The sequence below is a fragment of the Solea solea genome, chromosome 12 (assembly GCF_958295425.1).
Source record: "Solea solea chromosome 12, fSolSol10.1, whole genome shotgun sequence".
In the NCBI taxonomy this organism is placed as follows: domain Eukaryota; kingdom Metazoa; phylum Chordata; class Actinopteri; order Pleuronectiformes; family Soleidae; genus Solea; species Solea solea.
In genome coordinates, this window is record NC_081145.1 from 11,508,320 (window position 1) to 11,521,641 (window position 13,322).

The 13,322-nt window shown below is 40.2% G+C and overlaps 1 protein-coding gene across 2 annotated transcripts; it reads right to left on the reverse strand.

Annotated features, from left to right (window-relative positions):
- Nucleotides 1–440: 440 nt before the first annotated feature.
- Nucleotides 441–12,829, reverse strand: bcl2l13 (BCL2 like 13). 2 transcript variants are annotated; one of them, XM_058646115.1, is made up of 7 exons: nt 12,690–12,829; nt 11,488–11,708; nt 10,108–10,194; nt 9,542–9,698; nt 8,280–8,352; nt 8,046–8,174; nt 441–2,133 (listed from the first exon to the last, which is right to left on the reverse strand). In XM_058646115.1, the coding sequence occupies exons 2-7, from the start codon at nt 11,627–11,629 to the stop codon at nt 1,105–1,107; spliced, it is 1,617 nt and encodes a 538-aa protein (XP_058502098.1). In that variant the 5' UTR covers nt 11,630–11,708; nt 12,690–12,829; the 3' UTR covers nt 441–1,104. The 2 variants fall into 2 exon arrangements, with proteins under 2 accessions (XP_058502098.1, XP_058502097.1); XM_058646114.1 differs by having other exon boundaries at nt 10,108–10,197.
- Between the last annotated feature and the right edge of the window lie 493 nt (nt 12,830–13,322).

Sequence of the window (13,322 nt, forward strand, 5' to 3'; positions counted from 1 at the left end):
TTGATTCATTTAAAACAGTGGACTGCGATCAGTCTTTATCTTACCCACCAGAACACAGATGCATTCATTTTGTCATTGAAAAGCCCTGGTGTTGGTGAAACGCTGACAAGACACCTGCCAAAAAAGGGATTTTCTTTTGAATGGGGAAGTAAATTCAACCATGAAATACACATTCATTTAAGGAAGGAGTGAATTCATAAGCTGCGGGTGCATTTCCTGCTTCTCTCCTTAAGGGATCTCTTGAGCCATGACCCACGGTTTATTATTCAATCAAAACTAAATCTAATGCAGCTTTTAGATGGATTTGATATGAAAATATAAATAAATACACTTTTGAAATATGAATCAATACTTTCTTGTGCAATGTTTTTGCACCTTCACATAAATCGAATTAAGTGGGCAATGCAACAGCAGCCTTGTATTTTAGGACATATTCGAAATATTTGGGCAAAATCTTTAATGTTTCAATTCACACACACACAAAAAATACATATTGCATGTAGAGTGAAATCCTTTGTGCAAAATGGAAAACTGGAACCAACTAAATGTAACCAAATATGCTTGTTGTAGCATTCAGATAAAAATCAAAATACAAATTTTTACCTTTCACACATACATATTTGGTTTATTTACCAGGGAAGGTGCCAGAGTAACTCATTACAATTAAAGAGAACATAAATATAGATGGATGCCCTTTGCTGCAAAAGTAGAACAGGAAGACCCACATTTGCACAGCAATATTAAATGAGAACTTAGGTTTTTTTTTTTTTATATATGAGGGTGAGGGGAAACTGAAACAGACAGGATAGGGACAATGGTCACACTTTCCAATCCAAGTGACAAAAGACTGAAGTCTGAAAAACCTTACGTTAAGAATGGCAGATAATGATAAAGAAACAGGACAACAGTTGGAAATGCCAAAAGACAGAAAATAAGGATAGCAGGTCAGTGAAGCAGCAAGTTGATTGGTGTAAGGGGAAACTTTGGAAAAAAATCACAATTTAAAAAATCTGCCCTGATTGATAAATCCAATATAATTTGTGTGTCCCACAGTGTGTCTCCTGATAGAATTATTTCTCTGCACCATTTCATAATTAGCATTTTCTACTTCCTCCTATAGCGTAGGATACTGTATACTATTACAGCGGTGAGGACCACTAGTGCAGCACCCCCATAAAGCAGAACTGGGAGCTCTGATGGTGGCTCCGGCTGGACTGGAGGCTCCTCAGCTGGTGTTTCTGCAGGAGCCTCAGCAGCCTCTGAGAGCAGGACTGCAGCCACAGGGGCCACAGCTGGTTCTGCCACAGTTTCTGGCAGTGGCACTGCAACTGGCTCCGGCTCCTTTTCTGTTTCAGGAGCTGGTTCTGATGCAACTTCAGGCCCAGGTGGTGCTGTAGGGGTTGCAGTGGCTAAAGATGAAGGTGCCACCTCAGTAGGCACTGGTGCAGTAGTAGCAGCTGGTTCAGGCTCTGGTTCTTCAGCAGGAACAGGTAAAAGCACAGCAGGTTCTGGTTCAACAGCAGGGGCAGCTTCTGAGGCCAGGGGAGGCAGCTCTGGTTCTGAGTAAAAGGGGGAAGACTCTGCTGACAAGCTTACAGGTGTGTCTATTACAACTGGCTCCTCTAATGAAATCAAAGAGCCTGGGGCAGTGAAGTCTCCCTGGACTGAAATGGACACAGGAGGGGTCTGGTCCCCGAATTCCTCCCTGAGCTCGGCCAGCTCGCTCTCTGTGCCTAAAACACTCATCATGCTCTCATCTATTGCTCCAACTTCACCGCCTTCCTCCAGCAGCTCAGCTTCCTCACGCTCTACATGGACAATGTCCGAGTTTGAAGAGTTGTTTTCGCTGCGTTCCTCAACAAGAGCCACGCCCTCATTGCTGTCCAGGCTCTTGACGTCTTCAGGGTCCATCGCACTAACCTGTGCCCAAGACTCGTGTCCGGCCAGAGACACGGGTAAGCTTTCTGTCTGCCAGGAGCTGAGCTCACTGCCGTTATCCCCGGCGCAGAGGAGAGACGACGGGGGGCTGAGCTGGCCGGGATGCTGCTCCGCCGAGAGGATGTAAATGTCGTTATTGTCTTCAGCAATGGTCACGCCTCGCTCCTCGTCAGACCCAACTTTGTATATTTCACCCTGTGGTAGACAGACAGGAACAGAGTCAGGATTTTGGGAACTAGGTGAGCTTAGGAAACTGTACATCTCTGCTCCAACACCGGGTGAAGCATCTCTAATGACTTCCTATTATGCAACAGGCTTGAGTAACTGAAGGAGGTCAACATGATTATCGAAAGCATTTTTAAGTAGAGAAAGCACTTGGAGTGCAAACATTGTCAATACATGACCTTATTTCAACAGGTAAACAAAAAAATTCAGCAACCAATAGTTGCTAAGTGGCACTTAACAGTTTGTCCTAAGGAGCATAAGGAACATGATTGTGTGCCAATTTTTGCGGCAAATTGTTTGTCATCAATCCAGTGTTTCAGATATTTGAGTCAGAACTGCACACGTGAGAGAAATGATCCAAGTATGAAGGATTCTTCATCTCCACTGCACTAAAATAATGGAGTCCATCTGGTGACAGCTGAGGTATTTCCGTCTGAGGGCCTGAGTGCCAGACAAGACACGGAACCACCACATTCCTGTATGCGCCTGAGCAGGTGCCTTACTTAAATCGTATTTTCCTCTAAATGGGAACACCATTTATAAGATTAATGTGATGTTCTATTGAAGAAGACTTGAAAGTAGCGATTGAATGTTCACCGATATTAGAAATCATTTGTGAAGTAGGCTAATATTCCCGGATACTTCAACTACTACTACATTCAAACAGACTTCTTTTTGGAACCAGTGGAGTCACCAGCTAATGGTTATTCAACATATTTTCAGGAAGACCCTCGAGGACTACGTGCCTTTTTAAAAAATGGTATGTGCATGTCATGTAGGTGCGACTTGAACAGAAAACAATTGAATGCAGCAGGCAGTGAGGTATTCATCTGCTTTCTAAAAGGTCATTTAGTTCTTAACTGCTAATTTGCATTTAACTCCTGAGGCAGCATATATAAAATAATTAACCTATGATGTTAGGGTTATTTTTCCTCACAAGGACACTCACAGTGTCATGCAAAGCATCCTGGGAGGCAGAAGAGAGATTAAATGAAAACATCAGCATCATTCGTCATCATTATCCAACATTCCCCTCCTCCATAAACTGATTTAGATGCATTTCACAAAAAAAGCTTACTTCCAGGACAACAGTGAATATTTCACCTGTGTCTCAATACTGACTGTATTTTCCTAACTGTAGAGCACAGTTAAATCTAAAAAAAAAAGGTACAAAATTAGAGACACTAATAATGATAAAACTTACCGACTTACAAACCTACAGAAATAAAACAATAACCAACGAACAAAAACACACGCCTGAGACGCTCCACACTGAATTCACTCCACACTGGCTCCGACTTAAACGCTCGCTATAATCCACCAGCACTGCAGAATGCACTATTCTGCAGTCAGACATGCCACACCTTCCTCCACCCTTTGCCTTGAGACAAAAACACAAACTTACGTAAAACAACTGAGCATTCCAGAGGCAGAACCAAGGGTATCCAGTTATGTGGTTCACGCTAACAAATTGACACTGTTCTAATATAAAACTGCCGCTGTGAGGGGCCACTTAATTCAGCCACTGCACAAAAAGACCCTGTAATTATCAAGAAACCACATTTTAGAGAAGAAAACAGCTGCTACGTTTTTGTGACTATTACAGCCACTTGCGACATTGACACATGACTGCCACATACTCTCAACATGCTACATCCACTTGTAGATCGATGCAAGTGCCAGCTGTGTGTATGTGTTACTAATGGCAGACTTTACATAGTAACGAAAAACTATCCTCAAATATCTATAACCATTTGGGAACCTGCAATTATTTTTTGATCAATGCAGTGTTCACTAACTCATACAAATGAGTATCATGCCATCACCTTTCCTAACCATATGCAATGTAAAGTAATGTATTATCATACAGAAGGGTTATGCAAATTAAATTATGCAAATACTTGACTAGAACATTAAAATGACACCTAATGTGTGTGTGTGTGCGTATGTGTCCACATACCCATCAACCAAAAACAGAGCAGTAAACATTATGAGCCTATTACCCACAATTAAAAACTAAAGTGCTTTCACCAACAATTACACTTTTTATTAAACCCTTTGCTTTTTAACAGCACACAAACAGAAACTGAATAAAGATCCCTCCTTCTAAAATGACTGATTTCTTATTCATAAAATTCTACAAATGACCTGGATCTGCACTAAACTTAACCTGTTCATAAATATTAGCACTGAATTTTGTTGTTTTGTGATGTGGGTGACATTTTTGGAGAAATTAACTTTGAAATTATTATTTTCAAAGGTTTTTTGAAAATGTTTGAATTTAAATGCTATTTAAATATTAATCCAGTAGTTAAAACAGTGTTGTGGCAGCAGTGAGACTTGTGGATGGATGGAGAGAGAAATGGATCGGTGCCCTGTTTAATCTTTGGCATTCAGCCAACGTGTTGCTGCCATAGCAGGTTTTTTTCAGCAAGCTACAAGTGGGGCAGCCAAGCCCCCAGTGATTATTTTGGAGGATTATTAAGAGTTACTTTAAGGCCTTTCACAGCCTGCACAGGTACTCTGCTCTAATCCAGTCTCATGTTGGTGCAGTGATGCATATTCATTTAGCCGTGGAGCTCATGAGTGGGAGGGTCTTTGTGAAATAGGGAGCACTGTTACACTGTGTTCGGGACACTGGCGTGATGTGATGTGATGTGTCCCGACTCATCTCAGACTGGAGTCCTGTGTCCTTGACATATTACTGTGACTGTAATGTTTTGCAATAGCAGCAACAGCAACTAGAGCAATTGTACAAGCACTGTATGGGCCTTCAAAAATGACTCCATTGCCTTTCACAATACGCCTTTCACAATATTAAGTGTCAAATACGCTGCAGCAGCATATTTGACACTAAATATAAAATGTGTAAAATGATGTGCATCTTTGAATCCCTTGCTCTTTGCAAAGTGGTCAGGTGCAATTGCCAGTGTGCAACTTTCTAACATCTGTGTCATATTACGTCGCGCTCAGGGCGACTGTAATAGGCAAAGGCTGATGTGCACACGCAGGTCTCATGCAGCAGTTTTCAGGCAGAAGGACAGTTGTCCTAATTCCTCTGGAGGACATTCAGGCACACCGCACACAGACTGGAGCCAGACTCATAATTGAAAGCTTAAGTGCACTTTGTCTTTAAATAATAAATACTTTAAATAGGTCATCAAAAACAAAACTACATAATATCAAACTTGTATTGGCTTCTAATGACAGTATTTATTAAGTAAGTGAGAACAAAATGCGTAATGTATAATAATTGGCTGATTAATTAAATAATAACCTGCCAAAGCTGATTATTATTTCATTTAAAAAGGAGAAATATCAGTCTACCTCTATTCAAAACCCCAACCACCCTTCTATCCAACTGACTCTTTCCTAAAAGAGAGATGATCTCAACTGTTCACCTGTCCCTATATAAGGGACTCTAAATGAAATGTAGCTAATGCATTTATGCTTTAGTGTTTCCAAAGTAACACCTTTTTCTGTCATGTCAAGCTCCATTAAAAAGGCATAAAAATGGCTTTTTCACCACATGGCCCATTTTTTGCACACCCTCCCCCTTGCTGTCCTTCTCCCACCTGCCCTTGGCTGTTCTCTGCCAGAGCGCTGCTGGTTTTGTTCCTGCCAAATGATGTGTACGCGACAAAAAATTAGGGTCATAATTATTCCCATTCTATTCTGGTGTAACTAACAAAAGGCATTGACGAGAGCAACGCAAACCTTGCGTTGTGCATGACAAGCACAATGTTAAAATGTCACAAAGAGGACAAGAAACAGAAAATCCACTTTACAACAATTCAGCAAACAAGAGTGGTCGACACTAATCTGTGCCGCTTTCTTTCCGACCTACAAAATGCTGTAAAAGATGAAAAACTATCGAGATAAATACAATTAATGACACCTTGCCCTTTCTAATATAGAAAAACTTCACTTTATGTAATCAATTCATTGCTCATTAAGTTTACCTGAGATCATTGTGTTTACATGGAACTACTAAACAATTGCTGGTAATTGAGTCAAAGAGGGAAAAAACACAATTGCTGCACAGTCGCTCCGTCTCTGAGAACACACTCAAACATGAACATCAAAATCAATACGTTTACGCTACAGTTGCTTCACCATCCCAAATAAAACATCCTACCTCAACGTGAAGTCTTTCAACGACCCAGTTAACGCATAAAGAGACAGTTCAAGAGAGTCAGAAAGACAAATAGTGGAGATGGAGCAGAGGTGGAGAGCCGTCGATCGAAGAGAGAAGTGCACAGAGCAGGCAGCTGTCAAACTAATGGAGATTTCACTTTTCTCTCTCTGGATAACTGGAGTTCACCCTGGTTTTTCCTCATCTCTAACCCCTCCCCTACCTCATCTTCCCGCCCTTCTGTCTCGATGTTCTCTCTATCTCTCTCTCTCTCACACCCTTCTTTCTCTTCAACACTGATCTTGTCACAGCCCATCATCTGCTCATCCCCTGTGACATAACACAGAGCAAGAATGTGGCTTTGTTTTGAAGCCAGCGTGCATGTTGAATCACACGAAAACACCAGGCAGAGCATCATGATGACATAACGGCAACTGGAACACGTGAGGTCACGTGACCGTTTATCAGCATGACCTGGTTTATAGGGAGCTATCTGCGACACAGCATTTGACTTATTGTAACACGTGTAATAAAATAAGAGGGGAACTGCAGCCTCAACAATCAAATCACCAAAATGCACGGTAGAAGAAAGGTTGACGTTGCAAAAGTAGTACATGAAAGAGAATATGAAAACGTAAGGTGACATTTTCCTGCTGTTGCCTTCATTTGGGTGAGTAAACATCACGCTGTAGCTGCTTTATATCAGGGTATCCTCACCTCCATCAGTCACACCATCCACTTCCAAAAAAAGCAAAGAAGTACATTTTTGGTCTAAACCATTATTAGCAGAAAACTTTACATCACAGTAACCGTACATATGTTGGATAACTAGTTCAGTTCAGGTAAAGGTAAAATATAATGTTGATTACACTGGAATATTATTATGTTACCTAATTTATGCAATTTTACTAACTTAATTTGGTATGATTTATAATATAATGTTGTGTGTGGTGATGCAGTAACTCACTAAAGGAACAGAAACACTGTTATGAAACAACTGAAGCTCACTAATGCCCCCATCTGGCCATTTAGTGACTTTTCCATCCTTGTTCAATTTCCGGTTGAGTTTTAAAGGCGACATAGAATGCTTGTATCACACATATATGTTAGTTATGGAGGTCTACTTACATATATTAACTTGTTTTCATGGTTAAAATCCTCCTAATCGCTGCAAACGAGCCGATCAAAATATCTCCTCACTGACGCTCTCGTCAGAGCTTTCCTACTGTCCTGTGATTGGCCAGGTACCTGGACGTGACGTAATAGATAGGCCAGCTCTCAGATACACAGCTCCCCGTCTGGCACGGTGGATGCTCTGCATCTCAGCAGCTACAACGAGAGTAGTTCTTCTTCTTCTGCGGTTGAATGTACGCGTACGGAAGTGCCGATCCGCTTCGCAGAGCCCAGGAAAACAATACAACACTATTTTCTCAGCAGTGGCTGAACTGTTGTTCTGAAACTTTAGGGTTTCATAAACGAGGTAATGACGCAGATACACACACACAAACGCAGCGTTAATTGGAGCTTCCGGTCTATGTGGCCTTTAATTATATATTTTCCTCTCAGAATACTGTTGGGGTAGCGTTAATGGATATTATTTAGTTGTATATGTAAGGAGTACTTGAAAGGGGCCCATATATGAAATGTATCATGATTATTATTTTACTCTAAATTAAAAATTCGGCTCATATTAACTATGCTTCACATTAAAAAAGGTGTGTTCCTTCAGTGCGTATTTAAAACTCACCCATCCTCCTTGTTGGATGATGTAGTCGGCTTCTTCTTCTTCTAACAAGCGCACCCCGAGGTGCAACAGCGATGTCACAGACTGGCCTTCGTTTTGTAAAGCCTGGAGCAGCACCAAAGGCACTAGCACCTAGAAGAGAGAGCGTGAGAAAGAGTGAAAAGAAAGCAGATGTTGAAGATGAAGTAAAAGATGTCCGCTGACAAATAAATGAAGTTCAACTCATGGATAACTCACCTTGCTCCAGCCTCCCTGTGTGCGTGTTGAGAGAGAGAGAGTTGTCTCTCTGAATCTCTGATAGTCCAGAGGCCTAAAACAAACACAAGGATCATCACTGGTGTTCAAAACCTTCAATGTTGCCATTCAAGACATATTCAAATGTACCTAAAATACAGGAGTAACTGAGGGAACAACTCACCCAGTGTCTCACATAAAATTGTTATTCACCTGCAAAGCAGGGTTTGACCTGGTCTTAACAGACTTACTGACACACTTCCTATATCATCGTTGAGAGACAGTAATTACGTCCAAAGCTTAACGTAATCCTGGTTCTGATTCACTTACCTGAATTTTAACTGTGCTGTGTAAATGTGCATGACTTGTAATAGATAAAATAATAATAGCACTTTTTAACCCCCTGCAATAGTTCACAAATTGCAACCTTGTCCTCTCTCACCCTCACACAGTTGCACATATTTGTAGTGTGAGGTTGCCCAGTCTAACCACATACAGCCACTGAGCTGCTCTGCTGGAGCAACTGCCGATTAAATGCCTTGTATATTTTGCTCACTTTGCGCTGTCTCATTCCAATACTAATTTCCAAAAGACTCCTAGAATTCCGAAGGTGTCCTGTTTGTGTATGACTGTATGTGTTTTAGTTACCTCTTCAGTACATTTTCTGGCATAAACACTGACCTTGTCAGGACCAATAGTCCTCATGAAGACCAAAACTTGGTCCTATTGAGACATAAGTAAAGTTAGGGCTAAGATGTGAATCATAGTTAGGTTAAGATTAAGGTTGGACATTAACTGGTTGTGGTTAAGGTTATGAACCAGGTCCTCAGAAATTAAATAAGGGTTTGAATAGCTGCACAAACTTGTGTGTGTCTGTAAATTTCTAATATTGTGTCACAATTTCATTTACATTCCTTTGTTTACACTACTTTTCACTCTGGACTACATATCTGTCTAAGGTTAAGAGTTCACTCAGGAGAAAATGAACTTCAGTAACCAGTATTGACTTTATTATTCCATGAGATTGTAACACACACTTTTTCCTCTTATTGTGTATTGTGCATGCATAAGGGTATGTGCAGATTACTGACATTGTTGTGGTTGCTTCACAAACAACAGATAACTAGACAGTAGATAACTCAACAATCACAAGGCAGAGATGACTGATGATTGTTGAGCAAGATGTTTTAGCATTTAGCACGGGAACCAAAATCGATTGTTTAAATAGTTTTCTGAAAATGTGGCCACAATTATGCAAAACTGACCCTGTGAGGAGTGTGTGAACTGCTGCCGTCAGGGATGTGTCAAGCTCTCGGGCCACCCGGTCTCCCATCACAGTGAGGCAGTCTTCAATAAAAGTGTCCGGGTTTGCTGGAGTGAACACTTGCGATGAGCAACGGTCGAAGCCTGTAGTGGAAAAGGCTGCAAACGCACAAAGGACTGAATCATATCTAATGCAGGTGGTGCACATTTATAAGACTAATTTATATTTACTGAAAATAAAAATGTAGGATGAAAACAGAGACAGAAAAAAGTCTAATAAAATTGTATTTTATCAACACCTTGAGAAAGATTTTTTTTAAAGACAAAAGTTAAAGATGTGAGCTGTTGGGGAGGAAAGAAATTAAGTTATGCTTTATGTACACAAATGCCCATGATTTGATTAATTTGCACAGGTATGGCATAGATATGTTTCTTTTGAATGTATTATTTATGAATTACTGAGTATCATAATTGTGGTTTGCATACATTTGCATCTGTATTAAAATGTTTCCACAATAATATTACTTATAATATTACTAGAGCTGTGTGTTTGTGTGTGTCCACGTACAGGCAGCCATTTCATCTTCCAGTTGCCTCAGCTCTTCCTCTATCTGCCCTTTAATAGTTCTCGTCCTCTCTTTCTCCTTCTCTGCATCTTCTGAAAGACAGAAACAGGACATATGAACTAACACATTAACACATTAACACATTCTCTCACATGTAAACACAGAACATACACACACACGTTGCCTCCTCACAAAAATACCATAGAAAATGTGTGTATGGTATAATTCCTGTCTCCGGGGGGAAAGAAACTTTTAATTAAATACATGGCAAATCAAATTCAAAGGATGGAAGACTAGAATAGGACTCTCACGAATCCTTTCCCACTCAGCAGCTCATTCATGGATCAGTGTTGGTTTTTCTTGGGCATGATGCTGTGTCAGCATTCACATATACAGCCAAATTGCTAGCCAAGCCAACTGCTTTGCTTCGGTCCACTGACATGAGTAATCCTGCAGTGATTACACATGACAGGCTGTCAGAAATTGGACTGGTTCAAGCGGAAAGCAGGGATCAGCCACTCATCTGCCCTTCTACACCCTTTTAGAGTATGCACACAACAATAAAAAAGGGACAGGAAGGTCCCTTCTTTATTTCCCCTTTTTAACATCTACTCCTCTGTTTTTTAAAGCTTAAAGTTAAACTTTTTTTCAGATAGGCGTCATAAAGAACTGCCTTGATCAATTAATTTTGTTTGACTAACTCACTGTGACCAAAGACACATATAGTACACATTGGTGCTATTGGGTATGTTGGTGGCAAGTGTAGAACGTGACTGCCCTGAGAGCACATTCCACAAAGATCCATAAAAAGAATTACAAATGTGACATATGCATAACTGTGTTCCAAATCAGTCAAAAATGGCTCAAAAGGCACTCAATTGTGTGTCTTTTCTGTATGCCAGGCACATAGAGAGAGCATGATGAAACCCAGGCATGCTGCAAGCCTGAGGTCATGGCACAAAGTTGCTATATAAGCCACTGTGAAGACAGGCCATTCTTCACAACTCTGTGCACCAGATGAGAAAGATTGTAGCTGACCAAGCTTGTTGGAAAACTAAAACTAAACTGGCATCTCAATCTGTGAATGTGTTTCTATGCCAGGGTCAAAGTAGGCTAAACTGGAAAACAGGTAGCAACCTGCCTACACACCCTGAATATTTATGTTCTTATTAACCCTGCTCATGCACACAGCTCTATAGGTCATGTGAATGCACTAGTATCAGGGTTGCCCTCATGACTTATATAGTTCAGACTGCACAGCATATTTCTACACTTCAGTTTTAGACTGAAGAAATCCCTTAAATTACATTTAACTATATTACAATGAAAAAACGAAACAACAAAAAAGAACCAAACACAAATGAGGAAGTCTGTCCTCTCACCTTGAGCTGTAGTGAGGGTGTGTGATCTGCTAACTGGCAGCGTTCGCAGGTAGGTGAGCACAATATACTTGGTTTCATAGTGGAAACTCTCAGGCACTACGGAAGTGATGAAGGCAGAGTCGGTGGGGTCTGACGTAGCCATTGAACCAACGCGTGTGTGTGTGTGTGTGTGTCAGACTCTAGGGCACATTTACTCTCACAGTCAAAGCTGGACTTCTCGCCTGAGGAAAATGACAATTAGAGGAAGAATGACAATCAGTGCAGTGTGCCATGCAGATCAATGTCAGACTTTGTGCATAATGGCAACTTTTGCTGTTGCGTTGGAAAACAGCAGGTTCAAAAGGTACAGAACAGAGGCCCCACTGCATCCACTTACCCATGTGGCAATAAGGGTTATCGACTAAATATATTAATTTGAACCTGCAGTATTAAAACATAACACAATGAAAATCATAAGCACTCAATGTTGTAATGCAAGGTGATGACTTACACAAATAAATGATTTACCCTCATATTTTTTATTTGTATGACATAAAGACAATCAAAAATGTATAAAATTAATTGCAATTTGGCCTTTAAGTTGTTTCAAATTGCACTGTCGATTAATCGTTCAGCCCTTCAAGTTGTACATTTTGTATCTAAATCGTGAACCCTATAACACACGTGGTAGCAGAGCAGAGGGCCTTGAAACGTCCTTCAATAAGAGCCTTCTCAACACAACCTAATGCAAATGGAAATGTTGTTGTAGTATACGCAGTTAGTTAACTCCAGTAGAGTCTTAATTTTCTACGTGTAAAAATACCACTTTCATAAATACTCAACAGATAAATCCACCACGCAAACCACAAGTTTTCTGAATTAAGAAAACACAGTTCCGGTTTGAACCTATCAAAATTAAACTGATTTTCAAAAGGGAGCCCCAGTGTTAAAATAAGAATGTAGTAGAAGAAGAGTAAAATGAATACAATACAATTATGGTTTATTTTTCTAAAAGAACGATAACAAAACTTTAAATGAACAATTATACTCATTAAATATTATACACCGTATGGCTCGTTTGTTGCATATTTCAAAGTCTGCCAAGTGTGAAGTTTAATGGCTCGTGCGCATGCAAGCTAAAATAGCTAGCTTAATGGCAAACGATTTAGGTGCTCTTTTTTTTCTTGATTTCATCTTAAACTCGTGTGTAGTAAATCTCTTACCGTCCCTTTTCCAAAGACAACCAGGTGGTGATAAACTACACTAACAGGTGGAGAACAAATGTCCGACGAAGGTCCTCTGCAGCAGCGGAGCCAGCAGCTGTAGAGGGCAGAACACTGTCACTAGCACACAGTGTACTTTCGAAGCTACACCAACTAGCTGCATTGAAACAAAGTTCCGGTTTCAACCTTCAAAATAATACTCTAATTTTGCACCCAGAATCTGTGAGCACACTCAAGGTCTTTGGAAGACGCCTGTCAATATCTAAGTTGTTTTTCTGGTGTCCCTGTAGGTGGGAGGTTTGGTTTCACCCATCATATGAAATGAATTAGACAAAAATGTATTTCGATGTAACCTCACTATATTGTAGTTTTACATGTAAATGAAGAGCGTTGGCCAAACCCTCTCTTTGTGCTTTCAATAAGTATTTTTATCTAACTCCTTTAAAAGAAAACCTAAAAAAACATTGTCACTGTGCTCCAAAATTTACATTTTCATTCAATATCAAGCTGTGAATACAACCTTCATGTATTTATCCATTTATTTGTTTTACTACATACTTATTTAAAGTTGGGTTATGGTTGTTTTTCTTGCAGTTGCTTGATTTTTCATGCTCATATGCTTATATTGTTGCA

Bases quoted from the DNA above. Each gene is read 5' to 3' on its own strand.
- bcl2l13 (XM_058646114.1), bottom strand. From the start codon at position 11,629: ATGGCTACGTCAGACCCCACCGACTCTGCCTTCATCACTTCCGTAGTG. The intron at 10,198-11,487 runs GTGAGAGGACAG...TCTGTCTTTCAG, and splicing joins CACCCTCACTACAGCTCAAG to AAGATGCAGAGAAGGAGAAA. The intron at 8,175-8,279 runs GTGAGTTATCCA...TCTCTCTTCTAG, and splicing joins CACAGGGAGGCTGGAGCAAG to GTGCTAGTGCCTTTGGTGCT.